General features: G+C 37.5%; 1 protein-coding gene across 1 annotated transcript in view; it reads right to left on the bottom strand.

The window, feature by feature from the left end:
* Window positions 1-9,563: 9,563 nt before the first annotated feature.
* The window catches only part of ENY2 (ENY2 transcription and export complex 2 subunit), an 851,639-nt gene continuing 839,080 nt past the window's right edge, over window positions 9,564-22,122 (bottom strand). The window contains exons 4-6 of the mRNA XM_049773946.1: window positions 15,211-15,281; window positions 13,712-13,786; window positions 9,564-9,826 (exon numbers count right to left, since the gene is read on the bottom strand). Of these exons, the coding sequence (XP_049629903.1) occupies window positions 9,750-9,826; window positions 13,712-13,786; window positions 15,211-15,281 (223 nt within the window). The 3' untranslated portion in view covers window positions 9,564-9,749. The remainder of the gene's footprint in view (window positions 9,827-13,711; window positions 13,787-15,210; window positions 15,282-22,122) is intronic.

Here is a 22,122-nt window from a genome sequence, read left to right on the forward strand (position 1 = left end):
AACTTATACAAACCTATAAATATAAAAAATTTATAGCTTCAACTATTTTAAAGCTATAAATAGTTGTGACAAGCTGTTATCATTGTTGTTTTAGTAAAAGTACCCTTTTCTTAAATAATTCTGATAAACAGATTAATGGCTATAAGTCTTATTTTACCTATCTGCAGGGACTGATAGTAAAAATAAGGTCTAAATCGTTGCTCAAAAGTTTGGTATATATGGGATATTGAGAATTTTACCCTGATTGGCTGTGTGCAAGACAAGTACCCTACTGGCTGTATTATCTTTCTGACCTGAAACAGCATTCTTTTATATTAAGATAACCCTTGGGACTTTAATGACTGATACTATAATTCATGTTGAGAATTTGTGTCTTTATATATGTAAACATGTGTGTGCTAGATAAAAAAAAAAACCAAGTCTCCTGTATGCAAGGCATATGTAAAATAAAAATCCACAAGTTAAGGGGAGGGGAGCAACACCCCCTCAAATCCACAAATTATGAGACCACCCCAGGCACTATATTTCTAAATGCCATGTAGCCAGGTCTGATGATGCAGGGTGGCTGTGAAGAAATAATTCTAAGCCAGTCAGGAAAGGATTGAACATAGCATCCTTGTCCTTTTGCTCTCTCTGCCCTAGCAAAAAGTCAGAACTTCCTTCTTTATTCAGACCAATTCCCCATACCAGGAGGGGGAAGGTCAAGTAATCTAGGTGGGCTTTTACATACTAAAATAAGAGGTTTAAGGAAAGAGGAAGTTGGAGGAACACCTTTGTTTAGGATTGTTTTTTATTTTCATCTTACAGGCATACAGTTTATGAATGGCCACATTCCAAGCCCAAGGGACATATTTGTTTCTCTTTGTTTTTGTGTGTTTTGTTTACTTATCAAGGTTGACACATTGCTTTAAAAACTAATGCCTCTTTAAAAAGAGATCTTTGTGTTGGTTTCTTGGTTTCTTTCATTTCTTCTCTTTTTCTTATCTTTTTCAGACTTTCATTATTTGACATTAACATTTTTGAAAAGTCTATGCAAGTTATTTTCCAGAATGTTGTAATTGCTATTTTAGATGAGGAGTATTAGAAGCATTGCTAAATTTTCTTCAACAAAATTTATGTCAGGTGCATGCAGAGAATACACATTCTGGGTGGTTAGGTTAAAGCAAGATTCTATGAATTAGGAAAAAGGAGAAACAAACCATCAAAGTTAAGTAAATAAGAAGGGAAGGGAAAGGGCCTAAGTGGTAGCACAGCGGTAGGGATAGGGACATGTTCAAGTCCATTTCCAAGTCCAATTCCTGGGCGTGCCCAGATCTAATAACCATTATATCAACAAATGTGACCTCAACAAAACAAGAGGATTTTAAAACGAGAAGGAATACAGATATACTACAGCAGACCTTTAATACTGCATGACTTGCATGCCTTCAACCAGGATTTGATCCCAAACCATTTGGTTTCTTGGGTACTGCCATGTGTGATCCCTAAACTCAGGGATAAGAGTAAATCCTGAGGACTACTGGATGTGGCTCCAAAACAAATAAAAAAAATAAATATAGTAATTAAAATCTTTTTTTGTCATTTAAATCTAGTGACCCCAGGCACACAGCCAAAGCATTTAGGAATGTGCTGAATGCTGACACCAGATCATATTCAAAACTATTCCATGGGCAGTACTGTGCCACAGTAGATTTTGTTTGCATTAATTGGCTTTTGCCATCAGAGATTCTCAGACTTATTTGATCTATTGCTTTCTTCTCAGAAAATATAATCAAGTGTTCCCTCCATAAACATACTTTCTTGAAGGAAATAAACAGAAAGTGTGGTGTACCCCAAGACCCACCCATATCTGGGAGGAGTTTTGGGAACCGGATAATAGGTGTAACTACCTGCAAGACCTCCCATTTCTGGGAGGGGTCTGGAAAAGGATAGATAAACCTCTGAACCAGGGGATTCGGGCCTTTTGCCGTTTCTCTCTTGGCCCGGCTTGGCTTCCTGGCTTTTGGATCTTTGGGCCGCATGGAGCCCAAAGGGAAGATGGCTAACAGGAGATAAGATGCAGGGCTAGCAAAATATAGCTGAATGCTTAAAAGGTTGACATAGGCCACACACCTGTGGTGGCTAGGGCATAAATAAAGATGATTCTTCCTGAAGCCTGCGTGTGAGTGATTTCACCTGGGCCTGGAACTCGCCGGCTGCATGGAGGTTGCAGAGCCACGTGGGCTGGATGGCATCCTTCACCATCCAGCCCCATCATTATTTATTTAATGCAACAAGAAAGCAACTCCAATTGTCCCTAAAGCTACTGTAATCTAGTCTGTCCAGTACCAATTTGGATCACTGGTATCATTGCTTACTTTGGCAATCTACCATTATAACCATAAGTCAACATTCATTGGTAGTCAAGGAAGGAAGGAAGGAACGAAGAAAGGAAGGAGGTTCAAATCCCAGCATTTTATATAGTACCCCGAGCCTGTCAGGAGTGATTTCTGAGCATAGAGCCAGGAGTAACCACTGAGTAGTGCCAGGTGTGACCCAAAAAACGAAAGAAGGAAGGAAGGAAGGAAGCAAGGAAGGAAGGAAGGAAGAAAGGAAGGAAGGAAGGAATGTAGGAAGGAAGGAAGGAAAGCAAAAACAATCAAGCAAGCAAGAAAGAAAGCAAAAGCAAGCAAGCCAGAAAGAACAAAAATGTGACATAGTATAAAATAAAAAATTGCTCTCCTACCAACTCCCTACTAGCCCAATTGACATCCTTGGGCCTTTTTCTGTCAGGTAGTGGGTCCCCCTTTTCTCCAGCTCTGTAATGGCAGCCTCCATGCTCAAGGGCCTCTGCCATCTTTTCAACCAGCCACCTCCCCATTTCCTGAATTGAAGAGTTGCATATACAGCCATGTGATGGCTACAGAGCTTCTAACTACAAAGATTCACCCTCAGTACAGTAAGAATATGGCAAAAACAATGCAGAAGATTTGTAAAACTTCACTAAGCACGATAATAATATAATCAATAATATAATAATATATAATATTATATATAATATAATATAATATAATATAATATAATATAATATAATCAAATAATAATCCAGAAGGTTCTACCAATACCAACTAGCACTCTAAACTTTCAGAGAAAGATTTTAATGACACCATGCTGAAGATGTTTAGTAAGCTCAAAGAAACTATGACACAGGTATTAAGCAAGGCACAAAACCTGAGAACAGAAATGAAAAAATTATATTCAGTAGTTTCAGAAATGAAGAACATGGTTGGTTGTTTGAAAAAAAAAAAGGCAATAGAGGGCCTGAGGTATAGTACAGTGGGGGTAGGGCACTTGCCTTGCATGTAGCTGGCCAGGTTTGATCCCTAGCATTCCATATGGTCCACCGAGCCCACCAGGAGTGATTCCTGAGCCAAACGTAACCCCTGAGCATTGCTGGATGCAGCCCCCACAAATTTTTTTTTTAAAACGTAGAATAAAAGCAGCTGAGTAAAAAAATTGCGTACCTCCAGGGTGAGAGGCAGAAAATCACTAAAACAAATGTGTGTGTTGGACTGGAAAGATAGGCTGCAAGTGGCTGACATAGGACAGACCTTGGTTCGATCCCCAGTATCCCATATGGTCCCCCAAGCCAGAAGCCATTTCTGAGCGCATAGCCAGGAGTAATCCCTGAGCATCACCCAGTGTGGTCCAAAACCCAAATAATAATAATAATAATAACAATAACAATAATAATAATATAATGATAATAATAATAATACAAGTTTAAAAGGTGTGTGTGTGTGTAAAGTTTGAAAAGAAATAAACAGAAATATGAACCTAGAGAACTATGACAGCAATATAAGAGGAATAATATAAGACTCATCAGAGTACCTAAATCATAGGAATCTTCCTGTTTGGAAGGCAAATTCAATGAAGAACTAATAGAGAACTCATAGCTAAGGATTTCCCAGAGTTGGGCTGAAATAGTACAGCAGGTAGGGCGCTTTGCCTTGCATGCAGCCAATAAGTGTTCAATTCCTGGCATCCCATACTATACTCTAAATTCTTTCAGAAGTGATTTCTCAGTGCAGAGCCAGGAGTAACCCAGGAACATCACTGGGTGCCACAACCCCAAAAATTTCACCCCCCCCCAATTTCACAGAGTTGAGTTAAGGAACTGAGATTCAAGAGGCTAGAAGGATCCTAGAAAAAGTACACCCAAATAGAAAAAAATCTAACCCACATTATAATCTAAATGACAAAATGAAAGAGACAGAATATTGAAAGCAGCAAGATCAAAAAGGAACTTAATACAAAGAAAAGACCATCAATTTTGCAGTGGATGAGTCAAATAAGACTCTAAGCCACAGGAAAAAATGGTAGAATATAGTGGGAAAGTGAAAAGAACACACTACCCAGCAAGGTTATCATGAGAGAAAAGGAGGGGGGGTAAGAGAGAGGAGAGAGGGAGAAAGTCAGAGAGGGAGGAAGCGAGGGAGTCAGAGAGAGAGAGAGAGAGAGTGAGAGAGAGGGGGGAGGAAGGAAGGGAATGAAGGAGGGAGGAAAAGAGTGAGAGAAAAAGAAATGTCTACCACAGAGATGTCCACTTATGAGGGTATTGGACATTTTATGACTGAAAATCATGAGCAACTTTGTAACTGTATCTCAGTAATTCAATTGAAGAATTTATTTATAAAAAGCCTGTTTATTTTTAGTTTGCTCCTAACGTATTCTATGGTTTTTCAGTAACGAATTTGTATTTCTTTTATACTGAATGGTCTTTCTATTAAGGTGATATTTTTGTGTCCAGAGATTGATTCCAATCTTTATTAATGAAGCTACATTAGCATCAATATCTATATTTTCTAACATAAAGCCTATATTCCCTTTAAAGAGAAAGCACACTTTTATACAACTGTTTATATGTTCCCTTACAATTTTAATACCCTTCCCCACTAGTTTAAATTGTAGGATATAATAATTTCTTACACTTTTGCATTTTGAATCGCACCCAGAAATGCTCATATTTACTCCAGGCTCTTCACTCAAGAATCACTCCCGGTTGGCCCACCCTACCTTCTCTTCCTACCCCACAGATTTAATTATTTCATGTTAATTTTAATATTGTACATAGAATTATCCACATTATTTTGTGTTTTTTTTCTTGGGGGGGGGGTCACACCCGGCAGCGTTCAGGGGTTACTCCTGGCTCTATGCTCAGAAATTACTCCTGGCAGGCTCTGGGGACCATATGGGATGCTGGGATTCAAATACAGTTCTTCTGCATGCAAGGCAAATGTCATACCTCCATGTTATCTATACTATTTAAAAAATGTATATATATATATATATATATATATATATTTTTACAAAAACAGAAAGATACAATTCTTGAAACTAGTTTTCTCAACTTAGTTTTGTGGAATTTGTTTGGTGTCACCACCTCCAAAATAAAAAAGATATATATATATATATATATATATATACTGGCCAGCTTGGGGGACCATATAGGATGCTGGGATTCGAACCACTATCCTTCTGCATGCAAGGCAAACACCCTACCTCCATGCTATCTCTCCGGCCCCAGATATACATATACATATCTATATATAATTGTAATTACATATTTAGCCATCTCAATAAATTAAAAAAATTGATATGTTGGCTATAAAGATACATAGTAAGAAAACAATGATGGGTCAAAGTCATCAGAACTGGAGATTTTGTGTATAAATTAAGCTTACATGTGAGGAGTGCCTGGGAGGACCACTAGGGGAGGGAAGCGATCACTCTGGTGATAGGCGTGGTTTTGAAGTGACATATGTAAAAAAAATATAATTATCAGTATCATAAATCCTGGAACTTTAATAAAAATGGTAAAAATTCACTATTCTTTTTTAAGGGGAGGAACATATGACAACAAAATACACAAATAATTTTAATTATTAATAATTGAGTCACTTTTGAAATAAAATAACTGAAATAGAAGTGTTTTAATTGTAATATTCAAATCAACATGTTTGAATTACTGGATCCAGAATATTGTCGCAGATTATCTACATTATAGTTCATCTTAATTTATATCAAAGGCACATTCTGAGGTCCTCACCTTAACTTTTAATTCAGTCATGCTTCCATCTTTAAAAGGTTACTGATCAGAATTGAAATTTTACCTGTTGAAATAGAATACTTTTCAGCAGTTCCAGAAAGGACCAAAAGTCAGACTTCCAGTGCCCCCTGGTGGCTCACACAAAAAATCCAAAAACCCCAAACGAGAAATGAAAACCGAATCACAAACTTAACTTGAAGTCTGAAATAAATAGACGAGTCAATTTTTTCTCTACTGCCATTTATTTTTTCTCCAAATAATTTATTAAGCAGTTACTTTGTTAGATGTTGATAAACAGGTTAGTGTTCATTCCAAAGAGAAATAAATACTATTTCTTAGAAATGTATGCAGATGGTTTCAACCCTTCCAGCTGAGTGCTAATTATATTTCAAATTGAATTGTTGTCTTTATTTTGAGGATATTTTCATAGTAACTAATGTGAAATTCCTGAAAAATAAATGTTGTTTCCTTATAAGTATGATTCATATGCATATATCTATACATATCTAAAAGCATTAATCACACATTTCTAGGTTTTTCCAGGATATGAATATTGCTATTTTCTATAACCCATATTGCTTATGATTGCCCTATCAATAGTACTATCAATAATAGTTTTTAAAAGTTACTTTAATACTTGCTAGGTCAGCGTTCTTAGGTTTTAGTGCAGATGAGAAAACTGAACCAGTTTTACCTGATAGATATTGGTAATTTTTATTGCCCATATTGCTCTTTATGCTTGTTCTAATAGTAATTGTTTTTAAAAGTTATTTTAATACTTGTTAGGTTAGCATTATCAGGTTTATTTGTGCTAGTTGAGAAAATTGAATCTGTCTTACCTGGTAAATAATATCATAGATGAGACTAGAATTCAAATAGTCTCACTTCACCTGTTTTCTCAGGAGATTCATCTCTTGACTTTTGTGTGATCTCTAATGGTGAATATGAGGACTTAAGGAGGTAATTGAGTAACATGAGATAGCTATTTACAAGAAGGGTGAAAACACACGCGCACACATTGGAGAATTTCCAACACCAGCCACTGAGCAGCTGTCACAATTCTCAAGTTGGGTTGAGCCTTTGATTAAGTTACCAAAAGTCCATATCCGGTTGCCAACGCCTAGCATTGCTCACACCCTGCCTTGACATTTCCCAACTCAATGATATACTCATAAAGCCAAAGCAAAGTGATAACATAAAACATTTTGGCGGTGTCCCTTTTAGTCCTAAATATTAGTCATCTTAACTAGTATTTGACTCAGTGGTGCAGTCCTGTCATAACCATCGATCACCTATTGATTTCCCAATACTGAGCACGAAAGAGGCACGATCTTTAAAGAATGTCTTCCTAGTTTACATGAATCAATGACTCAAAAGGTTCACAGTTTATTTGAAAGATATAAAGTTCTAGATGCAAGCTAGTCTTGGACACTAGTATTTTAAAGCTATGTATACTCCAGTATTTTCCACATTGTTCTATCCCAAAATATTTCCATAAAATCATTACTCACTTTGTGTGCTACTAGTTTCTCAAAGAGCAATTTTTGCTTCCATATACAGTACTATAAGAACTACCAGTTTATTAAAAACATTTTTCTAAAGTACCATTTATATCTTTTTAGGTATATGACTTTAGACTGCTGCTTTTCAAGTGTTGAAGCAAAGCAAACTTTTGTGTAGACTTTGTGATTGTGTACAATTAGAATCAAACTACACATGAGTAAGCCCAGTTGGCTCAGGTTATATTTGAAATATAGATGTCATAAATAAAATTCTATTCTCAGAATGAACTAAAAATTAACATAATTTCCTTATACTGTTGTGGAATTACCTGCTTTTGGGTTCCTGTGATGTTCATTTACTGTTTGTTAATTTACTTCTTTCTTCACTCATTCACAAATAATTAATAAAGTAAAAAAAAACCAAAAAGACATGCTTCTTCCCATTCAGGTGATACATACAAAAATCTGAAAACCAGTGATGTTGGTATTAGGCAAAGGGGCTTATGGAAAAACTGATAGGGAGCCAAACCAGTTGAATGACAAATGTTTTTGGCAACAAGCTGAATTCTGAAGGCCCAATGGTTTTAAGAAAAAGGGCTTCCTAAGCTGTGTTTTCAAGGGATTTTAGAAGCGAAACAATCTGATACTCAGGGACCTTATGGAGAAATAAATATCAGATCAAAGAGGACCTAGGTGCTATGGCTCAGCTTAAGTCCTGCCAACTAGACGGAAACAGGAATTCTCCTGTAGGGAAATCAAATGATCAGGCCTGAATAGGAGTAAGGTCACTTAGGATACAATTATGGAAGATATTGGAGGCATGGGCAAATGGAGTAAGAAAAACCTTAGGAGCTTACTGCAATTATCCTGGGCTTGAACAAAGGCAGTTAACAAGACAGGTATTTTATATCATTTGTTATAAAGGGGGCCTCAAACAGCACCAGTAGGTGCTAAGAAGTGGAGATCGTGTTGGAAATACAGGCTCTTGTTCCACAGCCCTACCTTCATATTCAACACTTTTATCAAGCTCCTCAAGTAATCTGTAAGTCTAATAGGTACCACTCACAGAAGTAAGAAATACAGTAGGGTAGTTACAAAAGTATAATCAGTTTGAGGTGTTCCTGAACATTCAAAGGAAGCTAATCCATAGCAGGTGGGTGTATGGATCTGGAGGCTGGGTTGAAGTCAGTTTTGGAGATGCATTTTAACAGTTATCGACCTGATAATATTTGAAGTCATGGTCAAAGTCAAGTTTCTTAGGTTTTTGCCCAAGGAAAAGTTTATCATTGGGTAGAGGGCCCAGGAGAAAGCCTCAAGAAAACACCATTATTTAGCGTCCCATACAGCAAAAGGTACTCCACAAGAAATAGAAGGGACTTCCAGCAGAAGGAAGAAATAATCTGAGGAGTGGAAAGAAAGTTCCAAGTGGCAGGATGGTGAACAGTCCCATTTTCCAGCAGAGGTCACATAAGGATAGATAAGTGTCCATCGGTTTTGGTAATCTTGATGTCAGAATAAAGCTAGGAGTGGAGATTATTTCCCATTAAGTTCCTTCTTGACTTTAGTAATGTGGGGCTGCAATTTAGAGTTTCTCCTTTCAAAGTTCAGCTGAGTTGAAAATGTGAGAGGAGCTTGGTATGGAGCCAGTTTGCAAATATTCTCTCTTCCATTAGGATGGTAAATTCTTTAAGGATACGGAAGGCACAGAAAGATGAGTAAGACCCAGTCCTATTCCTCAGTTTTTAACAAATAAGAAGACAACTTAATACAAGAAAGGACATGTATTATAAAATACTAGAGGGATTCCAAAGAAGAATACACTATATCCAAACAGAAGAGGCTACTTCTCTTCACTTAACATAGAAATCTGCACACATTTAATACTCAAACTATTATTAATTGCTGAGTTCACTCAAAAATCTTGTGAATTATCAATCAAGTCCCATTTATCCAAAATCCAAGGAAACTTCAAACTCATTCATGAGATATTTATTAAAATAACACATTTAGGGAAAAAAATCAATACAATGTATACATCATTACTGAAAACTGTATACCATCATACAAAAAAGGATTTTATTTTGGAAAACTTTTTCCTAATTTATGGCAAGTTTAACTTTCAGAAATAAAACCACAAAACAACGCAATCTAATTCAATCTTAAAGGCTGGCATGCTGAGCAAGGAATGTTCTTATTCTTTGTAGGAGCTCCTTCTTTACACTGTCAGGGACCAGGGCTGAAATATAAAAATAAAAATGTAAGAGCAAAAAGATTACAATTACTCGATATAATTTCAGGTAGGATATGTTATTCAGAGTAATCAATAAACTACACATACAAAATACATTCCACAACGATGAGAAAACACTGAAAAATGAAGGGGACAGAAGACTCTCTTCAACTACAACAAATCGATAAATTTAAATTAAAAAATTTATGCTTGGTTAAAAATATAAAAAGGGTCAAACTGAGCATGAGCTTTGCATATGGAAGGAAACCTGAACTGGATCCCTGAGCAAAGAGTTGGGAATATCCTGAGTACTCTAAGGTATGGTCCACAGTCCCCTTTCCCCTCCATAGCACCAACATTAAAATCAAAGCCGAAAATTAGGGAACTGGCCTTATCTTTTTACTACTGAAATTTCCAGACTGATAAATAAAAAACAAAACAAAACAAAACAAAAAAACCCTAACACAAGATTGGCAAAAGAATGGTCAATTGATCGCTTCTTGGCCTTTCAGCTTAAATTGAGCAAGGAGATAAAGAAAAGGAGAAGCAAAAAACTCTAGAATGAACAAGGGGCCAAACACTTGATAATGAAAATAAAAACCTATACTTTGATAACACATTTAATTAATTAGGGTGAAATGGAAAGGTTACTGGTCGCTGGAAAGGTTAAAAGTTGCTGGTTGGATTCAGGAAATAGGCGCATTCATAGTAGATGTTGTGGGACTAAAAAATGGCATGCACATATTTGGAAAGATAATTTGGCAGTACTTTGTTGAAATGATACATATTCTAACTAAGCGCAGATATAAAACAAAAAGCCAACAACCTACAAATTAGGCTGCAGAGACAGTGGATAAGGTGCTTGCTTGCCTTACAGAAAACAAATCTGGGTTTTTGACTCAGCATCACACAGAATCCCTCTAGCTAGCCCATCAGTACTAATTCCCCGCCAGATTCAAGCCAAAGTCTGAGCCAGTGATGCCTAAGCGTTTTGTATTGCCCCTGACACAAAAGATCCAAAACTTCAAGTAGCTAACTGAATTTACACTTTTTCAATTTTGAACCATAAAATATTACCTAATGAGTAAAATTATAAATTAAAATACTGACATCTGATACCTTGAAACTGTATAAAAATAACTTTTACTTATTATATAAAATTTATATAGTTTTATTATTCTTTTTATATAATATATTTTTATATAAAAACTTATGAAATGTTAACAAACATATAATATTTTGGGATTAATGATTAGGAAAGTTGAGAATCAACTAAATCTTCTGTCATTTGCTTTAATCCAGAATAAAAAAATGTGGAGATAGTTCAGTTTCCACAAAAATTCCCATGAATAAATGCACAAATAAAATAAATAATCTCTATAAGTGTGTGTCTAGATATACTTTATAATTCAGTCTACTGAAAATGTGACCATAATGAATGACCCATAAAGGTCAATCTCTCTCTCTCTCTCTCTCTCTCTCTCTCTCTCTCTCTCTCTCTCTCTCTCTCTCTCCCTCCCCCCCCTCTCTCTCTCCCTCCCTCCCTCCCTCCCTCTCTCTTTCTCTCTCTCTCTCTCTCTCTCTCTCTCTCTCTCTCTCTCTCTCTCTCTCCCCCTCCTTCCCTCCCTCCCTCCCTCCCTCCCTCCCTCCCTCCCTCCCTCCCTCCCTCCCTCCCTCTCTCTTTGCTTTTTGGGCCACACCCTGTGACACTCAGGGGTTACTCCTGGTTACGCACTCAGAAATTGCTCCTGGCTTGGAGGACTATAAGAGACACCAGGGATTGAACCAAGGTCCATCCTATATCTGCTACATGTAAGGCAAACACCCTACCGCTCTACCGCTGAGCTATTGCTCTGGCTCCTTATAAAATAATAGCCTGAGGGAAATTTTAGTATGGTTATATGACTATCAGAAATACAAAATTTAAATCTCTAACAAAAACTAAAACAACCCCCCAAAAATCCATTTGACCCCCACAAATATAAGTTCACTGTATCTTAAAATATTTCTATCCTTGGGGCTGGAGTGGTGGTGCAAGGGGTAAGGCCTCGCACACACCAGCCTAGGTGAACCACAGTTCGATCCCCCAGCGTCCCATATGGTCCCTTTAAGCCAGGAGTGATTTCTGAGTGCACAGCCAGGAGTAACCCGAGTTTCACTGGGTGTGGCCTAAACCAAACCAAATAAATGAATCTAAAAGCAATTTCTATTTTTTTTTTGGGAGGGGGAGCACATCTGGTGATGCTCAGGTGTTACTCCTGGTTATGTGCTTAGAAATAGCTCCTGGCTTGGGGGAACCATGAGACGCCAGGAATTGAACCCAGGTTTGCCCTACTGCTGTGCTAACACTCTAGCCCCAAAAATATTTCTATTCTTAACAATTAAAAAAATAGAATTAAAAATAATTTCACTTCTTTATTATTTGCTCCTCTTCTGTTTGGAGTTACAAGGCATAGAAGTGAAGATTTTAAGTGCTGAAGGAGTAGCAAAGAACAATTTCTCCCCCAAATAATCCAGTTCCTGAATGTTAATATGGTAAACCAAAACTACAGAAAGAATCCATAACTACTTTTTAAAATTAGTGAAAATTATTTTAAAAATAAGTCCATGGTGGGAAAATATTTTATCTGACAAGTTTTGGGAAAAAAAGTCATGTTTTCAGCTAGTACAGAGCAAAGATGATTGGAAAAAAAAATTGATTATGGAATCCCTTCACAATAAGCGACAGTTAACAAAACAAATATTTTCTAGCAGTTATTTTCATGTGTATTTGCTTTCACACTTTTTTTGGGCCACACCTGGTGACGCTCAGGGGTTACTCCTGGCTATGTGCTCAGATATCACTCCTGTCTTGGGGGACCATATGGGATTCCGGGATTTGAACCACAGTCCGTCCAGGATGGGCTGCACGCAAGGCAATCACCCACCGCTGTGCTATTTCTTTGGCCCCTAATTTATATTTCTGTGAGAAAACAACAAAGGGGGAAGGGGTCATTTAAATTAGTTTACTATGTTCCAGTTAGGTACCAAAATCTTTTTCCTGAAAATGAAAATACTGTAGTCACATCTGAAATGAAAATGATATAGTCCTCAGGCTCATAATGATCCTAACTGCTAATTTCCTCTTCCCTTGACCTTCTATAAGCAAAGTGATAAAAGGAAGGAATGAAGGAAATGGGGAAGTAGCTCATTACATGCAGGCTTAAATTCAATTTCTGGTACTGCATGGGTAAACTACTTACCCCCACCTGCTAGGAATAATTCCCTGAATGCTGCTGGGTGGGGGCCCACCGGATTAAAAACAACAAAAAGAAGACAGCTGTAGTCTAAATCTTAAGTATGTATCCAAATTCTTATTTGGACATTTAAGGAGAGAGCCTTGTTTATTTTTAATAAGGCACGCGATAGTAGAGCATGACTCGAGCAGGATAAAACTTGAGTTATTAAATATTTAAGTGGAGTCAGATCATATCTAATTAAAATTCAAAATCCAGGCTTCAGGTAATATATGCCCCTCTAAAAAATTTCTATTTTAAAAATGAGCTGTCTTAGCAACTATGTCTACTTACCCGTATACTGCTTTAGGGGGCAAAGGCATTTACACCTTTTGCCTCATTAATTATTTAAAGTCATGCTAGAGGGCCAGATAAGCCATTGTAGCTCTTCTCAATGAGGATTTCCAGGTACCCAAGTAAAGGAGGCAGAGATATGGCTCAGTGGGTAGATGGTAGACCATATGTGCAGAAGATGTAAATTTGATTCCCAGCCAGGGATGGGAACCGCAGAGTGGAGAGTAAACAAGGATTAAGCACTTGGAAAGAGGCATTTCCTTATTAAAAAAGGCTGAACAAGCAAGAGAGAAAAGACAAATACAACACAAATACTTCTTACCTCTGCCTTTTGGTGTGATTTCAGCCACCAAGTCATCAACAGTAACGTGTTCTAGTCCTTTTTCTTTAATTACCTCTTATGCAAAAGCAAAAAACAAATCATATCATTTAAAATCATTATCTGTAAGAAAGATTTTCATAGAGGAAGGGTTAAGATCATGTTTTTAAATTGCAGACTGGTGTTTCAAAAATAAGAGGATACGTGTTTTGTTTTTCTAATGAAGATTTTAGTTCAACCTTAAGACACAGTCATAATTCAAAATATTAAAAACAAAACATCAAAGTCTCCTGATCTCTCTGTTAGGTAACCTAACAGAGAACACTCAGAATGAATTTGAACCGTAAACTCAGATATAAAATTTGTCAAGAGCTGTAAACATATAACTCTGAACTCAATTTCAATATACAATCACACTGGTATTTTTTTTTTTTTTTGGTTTTTGGGCCACACCCAGTGTTGCTTAGAGGTTATTCCTGGCTGTCTGCTCAGAAATAGCTCCTGGCAGGCACGGGGGACCATATGGGACACCAGGATTCGAACCAACCACCTTTGGTCCTGGATCAGCTGCTTGCAAGGCAAACGCCGCTGTGCTACCTCTCTGTGCCCCACACTGGTATTTTAATAAAAAAAAAAGGGCTGAGTCTAACTATAATTATATAAAATTAAATAAAAAACACTAAAACAGGCAACAACTTTGTTCCTTTTTGTTCTATAGTTTAAACCATAACAAAATAGTAAAGTTGTTACTATTTTTACTGGCTTTCTATTATGTACTTAATATGACTTAATAGGCAACACTCCAATACGCTGAGTATGTTTCAGATTGCAGGTGAGACAAATAAAGTTTATTGAACAACCCATCTAAACATGAGTTGAAATTCAGCTCTAATCTTTTACCAGTCAAAGTCTGTATTGTATGTACTCAAAATCTCTGCATTTTCTAAGATATCTTCTTCGTCTTCTTAGGCTTAACGTTCTAGTCTCTATCATCGCTTGTAGAAACTATGGCAATACAATGAAGTTCATTAGAAATACCCAGAGTTCCATCATATCAAAGACTGAGCTAGAAACCAGCTCATCCATTATACATTAAAAAATTAAATATGATTCTCTAAAAGCTTTTACAGATACACTGTTCAAAATAATATTGCTAAAGACAGGAGCTAGAATTCCTGTGAGCCTGCCAACCATGAAGTGCTGAGTTTATTAACTCAAAGCCGACTAGGAATAGCTGATATTCAATCTTAGAGTAGGAAAACTGAAAAAGAAAATCTTGCTTCACTTGCTTAAAGAAAAATACAAAGTACTAAACATTTAGGAATTCGGTTTACATATTATTGGGGAGAAAGTCATTATTACTACAAAAATTGATTTTCTATTTGTTTAAAATTATGCTTAAATACTCAATATACCTTTAAATATAGTTTTTTCCCCCCAAGGTACCCCAAACCAAGTCAGGAGCAAAAGAATTAGTGCATCTTCTAAATGAAATTGATTACCTTTACAATGTGCCTTCAACTGATCCTTCCAGCCGCATTCAATTAATTTAGCTCGCAGCAACTCTTTGAGGCTGTTGAAAAAGATGTATTTTCAATTCAACTAGAGTAACTACAGAACCTTAGGTAGGAATATTTGAGGCAATTTCAACTGTTTAATTAAAAATCCTGGCTGTCCTTGTACGATTTAACATATTTGACTTATTATTGACTGAATAAATGCTAGGTTTGCTGTTTTCATATTTCCAATAAAAAGTCTTAAGGTGGCTATGATGAAGCTTTGAGCAAAATGAAAGTAATAATGCAGAGCTGCTTTTTTCTGGTGAAGCTAAAGAGCAGACTTCAACTAAAAATTACTTTTTTTTTTTTTTTCCTTTGGCTTCGTTTCTTGGAGTTAATGAGTTGACCTTGCATTAAACTATTCTTCAAATAATTTGAAAAAGAAATGATTCTTACCTACACAACCACAACCTAGACACACTTTATCTTAATTAAAGACAGAAATGCTAGCTCTAACATGAGAAGAGTTAGAAATGTGGCTTTACATTAAGGAGCTGTAGTTCTTAGTTAACACTTCTTCTGGAAGTATATCTCTTTTGCAATATTTTGTCTTTACGGAGGGAAAAATTTAATAATATTTTGGTCTATTCCTGATTATCTAGTGTGAAAAAAAGAGATTAAATACTGTTATCGTTTAGATACATTTCAGAGAGGAAGTGGGTAATGAATACTATGCAAACACATTAAATATAAAATAAAGCATTTGGGGGGAATATTGAAGTTCCATATTCAAGAAGGTTACAAGGTGTTTGGGGTTCTTTTAAAATAAGAAACTGTCAACCTTATTTTCATTTCCATATATGAGACTGGAAGAAGAGCTTTAAGACCAGAGGTTGTTCTATCCAGTTAGTAGTTGAATGGTGGACCCTGCACTGCAGCTGTCAGTATGGAACTAAGAGATGCAGAGGGCCCCTGGACCTCTTCAGCTCCATCTGCCACCTCAGCCTGAGGAACAGTAAACTTGAGAGCAGCCCATTCACCCTGAAATTCCTCCCCATTATAGCAGCAACCTGCTTTCTAACTATCTAGCTATCTCTTATGCTCACACAAGATGGTGAATTGCCTGGATGGAACTTTCTAGATAAAGAGGTAAAGGCACTTGACTCACATGTAGCTGACCTAAGTTTGATCCCAAGCACCACTGATATTACTCTTGAATCACCTCTGAGCACCATTCGGTGTATCCCTCCTGGCCCCCAAAGAATTTCGTGGGCCCGTTCCTCCACCCCATGAAACCCAGTGAATGAGTCCCTCTGTTCCCGAAAGAGAGAGCAAGTTCCCTGTATGTGGCACAGAGGAATGTGTGTTCAAAGAACAGTGGCAGGCAGGCTAACATAAGACACCTGAGAAAGCCCTGGGATCAGTAACCACCAGAAACCCTAGCTCCCAGAAAGCAGAAATCTGGAGCTGGTTAGAGATAGTTCTAGGAGTGAAGCTGCCGGCAATGGGAGTGGCTCTGGTGACAAAAGCACATTTTCAGAGAGCTCACTAGCTACTATTTTTGTACACTATCACTCTGACATCACTGGGATTTTAATGGCATCGAGATGCCCGAAGCTTCTTCCAAGTTTTCTTCACATGTATAGAAGCCATTCCTTTTCCTTTTGTAGATGTAAAAAGCAAGAAGTCATAGGCACAAATGTGGGTTCCTGCATGTTATCTGAGGGCATCATCCCTCTCATTTAAGGACACATAAATTTAAGGACACATAAGGCAGATTTGGGCGGGGGGGGAGGGGGGGGTTTGGCCACAATCGGTGAAACTCAGGGGTTACTCCTGGCTATGTGCTCAGAAATCACTCCTGGCTTGGGGGACCATATGGGATGCTGGGGGATCGAACCATGGTCCGACCTAGGTCAGACATGTGCAAGGCAAACACTCCGGCCCCAAGGCACCAGATATTGTGAAAGTTACCAGTACTTTACAACAGGAAACAAGAGCAGTAGATGGACCCGTCTCTGTGGAGTTCATAAAGTTGTTTGCGGCTTTAAAAAAAATCATTAAACTGATTTATTGTGATTCTTTCCAATATTAAAAAAAATTAGAAATCTTTTTTAACTACCAAAGAATAATTTTGCCTATGATGTTTTTACTTGACTCTGAGTTTGAGCTTGTCATCCTCAGACTGATTCATGGTGGGTTGTGGGTTGTCATGCCCTTTTACTCTTGGCAGTGGTCCCCTTCCTGCACAAGGCAGCTGTTCATGAGAGGACCTGAAGACTGGGTGCAGCTCAGGCCCTCAGGCCCTAAGGCCCTAGTGCACGGAATTAATTACCTTCTATCCCAGTGGGGCTCCAGGGCTTCCAGGACTGCACTGGGTGATGCTTAGGGGACATGTAGTGCCATGGTTGAACCAGAGTTGGGTGCACAGATGAAATGACCCTTAACTCCTGTGTTATTTTCTCCTGCTTTATTATTTCATGATAATTTGGTTTATACACCTTTGAAGTACAGGAAATAAACTTCTTTAAGTATAAGGAATATGGAAGATTTCAGCTTGCACTACAAAGAGCTACCAACTTAATCCTCTTATCACAAAACTCAATACTAATAATTTTTCAATTAAGAGCTAAAACAAGACTAATGACTAGAGCTAAGAAAATATAGGAGAGAAACTGTAGAGAAATTATAGGATTTCTGGTATTAAATGTGAATGAATTTTAACAATGCTTAAAAATGAGCACTGAGACCAGAGGTAATTCAGTAAGGAGGGAGCTTGTCTTGCACGCAGCTGACCAGGGTTCCAATTCCCAGCATTCCAAATGGAACCCCAAACACTGGCAGGAGTGATTCCATAGCGCAGAGCTAAAAATAACCCTTGGGCATTGCCAGCTGTGGCCCACAAAACAAAAAAAAAAAGCAGTTGCTTCCAGAGCAGAAACAATATTTGTACTTGCACTAAAAATACTATACGGATACTTCATTTAAAGCCATTTTTATAAACCATCTTTCCAAGTTAGAACTAGAATGGATTTAAAAATATAGAAAAAAAAAACCAAAAAAAACTTGATTTCATGTGTGTAAAGGGAATGAATACTTTCCTACCTAATGTTACCTTTATTAAATTATATTAACATTTAGCTCATAGGTGTTATTGTTAATATGCCCATTTTTAAAAAGTTGCACTTTTAGATTATTTGCGAGTTGTGTTTAAACAGGAGCCATACCTGGGAATACTTGGGCCAGCACCACAGTGTTTATGGACTCCCAGGGCCATGGCCTATGAGGTACAGGAACCTGAACTCAGGCCAAGTACATGTTAGGCAGGTGCTCTCATGACTCTAACTACACCTCAGTGGCCTCTCGATACAATAATTTTAAGTTTAAAGTAAAGATCATCTGCTAAACAGAGGAAGAAAGAAATCACTATCCCTAATAGTTCCATATATATATATATATATATATATATATATATATATATATATATATATATATATATATATATATATATATATATATGTATGTATTTTATTTTTTTTTTTGCTTTTGGCCACAATCAGAAGTGAACCAGGCAAATGCTAAAGGATCACTCCTGGCAGTGATAAGGGGACCACATGCAGTGCTGAAGAACCAAGCCAGGACCCAGGACCCAGGTTATCGAACCAGCTAACCTATGTCTTGTCTGTCTGGCCCCAATATAAATAAGCTTTTGAGGATAGGGGAGTGTCTACTTTAAAAGCTGCAGGATCTCTACACTAATGCATTTCATATATATTTAGTAATCAAATAAATGCAGCGAGAATAAGACCTAGTATATAAAATGCAGTGAAAAACACTATAGCAGACCAGCAGTTCTCAAACTGGGATCAATTGGTCTCCATGTGGGTCCCCAAAATATTTTAAATAATTCAAATCTTGTAAGTCAAGTAATTGTACTTTGACTACAAACTCTCTTCCATTGACTCCTCCCCCTAATTTTATTCCTCTCACCTTGCAGATATCCTGTCCCTTTCCTTTCTCCCACGAATCTCATAAATTATTATTGTTTTTCATTATGCCAGCTATACAGTAACTGTGACATCTGATTCCAAGACTGTTCTTTCTTACATTTTAGTTATTCTCTAACTGGCATGTCCACCATAATTTAATTTAGTGTTTTCTCTTTTCATTGGGAAAAAATGGGTGTCGGTGAACTGCAGCAAATGTCATCATGAGTGCACCAAAACAGTTTTTATCAGTATTTTCTTTTCCTTTTGCCATAACCACTCTTGCCAATTCTCAACCTCAATTGTAATTTTTCTACATTCATATGCCACATATCATGTAAGCTAACTGCTTCTCTTCCAAGGTTCCATGAGGTAACCCTTTCATTTTGATATTAAGTTTTTCCCATCTTATTTGTATGACAGTAAGTCTAACCGGATTTTCTTTGCTACACATCAGCATGTTATCTTGTCATAGTGGCAATTCCATCCTAATTCCTCAGGCTAGAAACCTTGAGAAGGCCTTTTGCTCAGCAACATTGTTAAGAAGACAGAGTCAACTAACTACGAAATGTTAGTAGTTTAAGTTCTAAAATATACCCTACAGTCCATCCAAATGATCTTCATTCACTCTGCTATTACCACCCTGGTTCAAGTCATCATCTTTAATGGACCCTTAACACTGCTGCAGGACTTGTTCCCCTGCTTCTTCCTTGGTCTATTTTCTCCTTCAATTTCTCAACCCCCCTCTTCCCACATCTTCCCAACTGATTTAGAATATAATAGTCAGTTGGCTGTTATATAACCGTTTTCCTCATAGCCGGATTGGCAGTGGTCTGATTCCAAGAAGTTGCATACTATAGCCTAAATGATCCTCATAATCTGAACCCACCAGTGTCTCTCTCACCCCTTCGCTAACCTAACTCTCTAATGTTCCGAAAAAAGTTGGGCAAATTACTATCTCAACATTTTTGGATCTTGGGAATTGTCAGGGTCCATCTACATACTTCTAATCTCCCATCAGCATCTAAAAATAAGATATTCGTTATTTTCTGCTTGTTATTTCTCTACAACTCATCACCACCTAACATGTTATATATATTTTATCTCTCTCCTTCCATTAGAATGTAGGCGCTAGGAGGGAAAAAAAAACCCCAAAGAATTCCTTCTGTTTAGAACTCTATACACAGTGCCTTACAAAGTATAAACTAGAAACTCAGTAGCTAATGAAAAATTGCATGAAGTAAAACAAAATTAATTCAAAATTACAGAATCCCCTATGTTAATCACTGCAATACTGCCTTCCTTCTTCCTCATTTCTATGTATCAAGAGCTGCTGATTTCACTTAAAGGAAAAAAAAAAAACCCTAAGTTCTCCTTTCTATTTTTGCTGCTTTAATTTTTAACCTGATTAAATATTCTAACATATTTTTCTATAATCTAGCTCTAGCTCTTTGAGTCTACATGCCATACTGCAGCTATCACTTCTAAAATGCAAATGTGATGTAGTCATTCCTTTTCTTAAACTAGTCTAATGACTCACTACCCCAGGATAAAAATCAACCACATTATGTATTGAAAACCTACTACCTACTTTTCTGCTCCTTCTTTGACAGAAAAACCCTTCCATCACTCTCATTCTAAGAAATCTGGGTAGCCTTCTAATAAAAGAAATAGTATCTAGGCAGGGTATCTAGGAGAGCTAGTACAGCAGAGAAGGCATTTACCTTACATGAAGTCAACCTGGGTTCAAACCCTAATGTCCCATATTCCTGAGCTCATCAGAGAGTAATCCTTAAGTAGAGACCTAGGAGCAAGCCCTAAGTACTGCTGGGTGTGGCCACTCTGCGCCCCCCCCCCCCAACAAAGAACTGGTATCTGAACAAGGCTAATTATAACTAGCCTATTAGATAATTTAGATTCCTTGCTGAAAAACAATTTCAGGAGGAAGGAGGTCTCAGGCTTGAGACATACATTTTGAACTACTCAATCTGTCATTCTGTGGGGAAAGCTTGAGAATACAGAAAGCAGAGCTGAGGAAGAAAAAGACATTTGTGGCAATTTTTCAGTGCCTAAAACAACTGAGGCCTAGATACCGTATTTGCCGGTGTATAAGACGACCCCCTACTTTTGCAGTTAAAACATAGGTTTAGGCCTATATTCGCTGTATCAGACAGTATGTTCCTGTGCTGCAACTGTATGTACCACAGTGAGCCAATCACAACAAGCAAAGGTTCAGAGGTTATACTATAACAGACTTCCTCTCTGAGTCTGGCCAATCTGAGCAGGCTTTTGACAGTGTAGATTCGGGTCCAGAACATTGTCTAATTTGCATGCATAAAAAGCCTGCTTGGATTGGCTGAGTTAGAGAGGTGGTCCGAGCAGCCTTGCAGTGATGATGCAGGATCGAGTTGGAAAATTTGTTTTGTGGCAATATTCGGACCATTCTCGTTTAGTGGCATATTGAAACATTTTTCGGGACATACGCAGTGTATAAGACGACCCCCAATTTTCAGTTGACTTTTTTTTTGTTTCAAAAGTCGTCTTATACGCCAGAAAATACGGGAATTGTTTTGGCCACACCCAATGGTGCTTAGGGCTTACTCCTGGCTCTGTACTGAGAGATCACTGGTGGCAGGGTTCTGGGTTCAGGGGATTGAATTTGGGTGGACCATATGCAAAGCCACTGTACATCTACTATCTTTTTTGATCTAGACTGCTACATTTCCTTTTCAGCCCGGAGTAACGGAAGTACTGCTAATTCTTCTCTCCCAGTGTATACAAAAATGCCCTTTTTTAATACTAATATGAATTGTCCTTAATTGATCATCTTTACCCCCAGATAAAGTTAAAATATACCTTTGGCTCTTTACCTATCTATTTCTCCTATGTAATATTTCACCAAAAATCATTCTTGCTTCCTTAGTCTCTC

Source organism: Suncus etruscus, chromosome 5 (assembly GCF_024139225.1).
Source record: "Suncus etruscus isolate mSunEtr1 chromosome 5, mSunEtr1.pri.cur, whole genome shotgun sequence".
Taxonomy (NCBI): Eukaryota; Metazoa; Chordata; class Mammalia; order Eulipotyphla; family Soricidae; genus Suncus; species Suncus etruscus.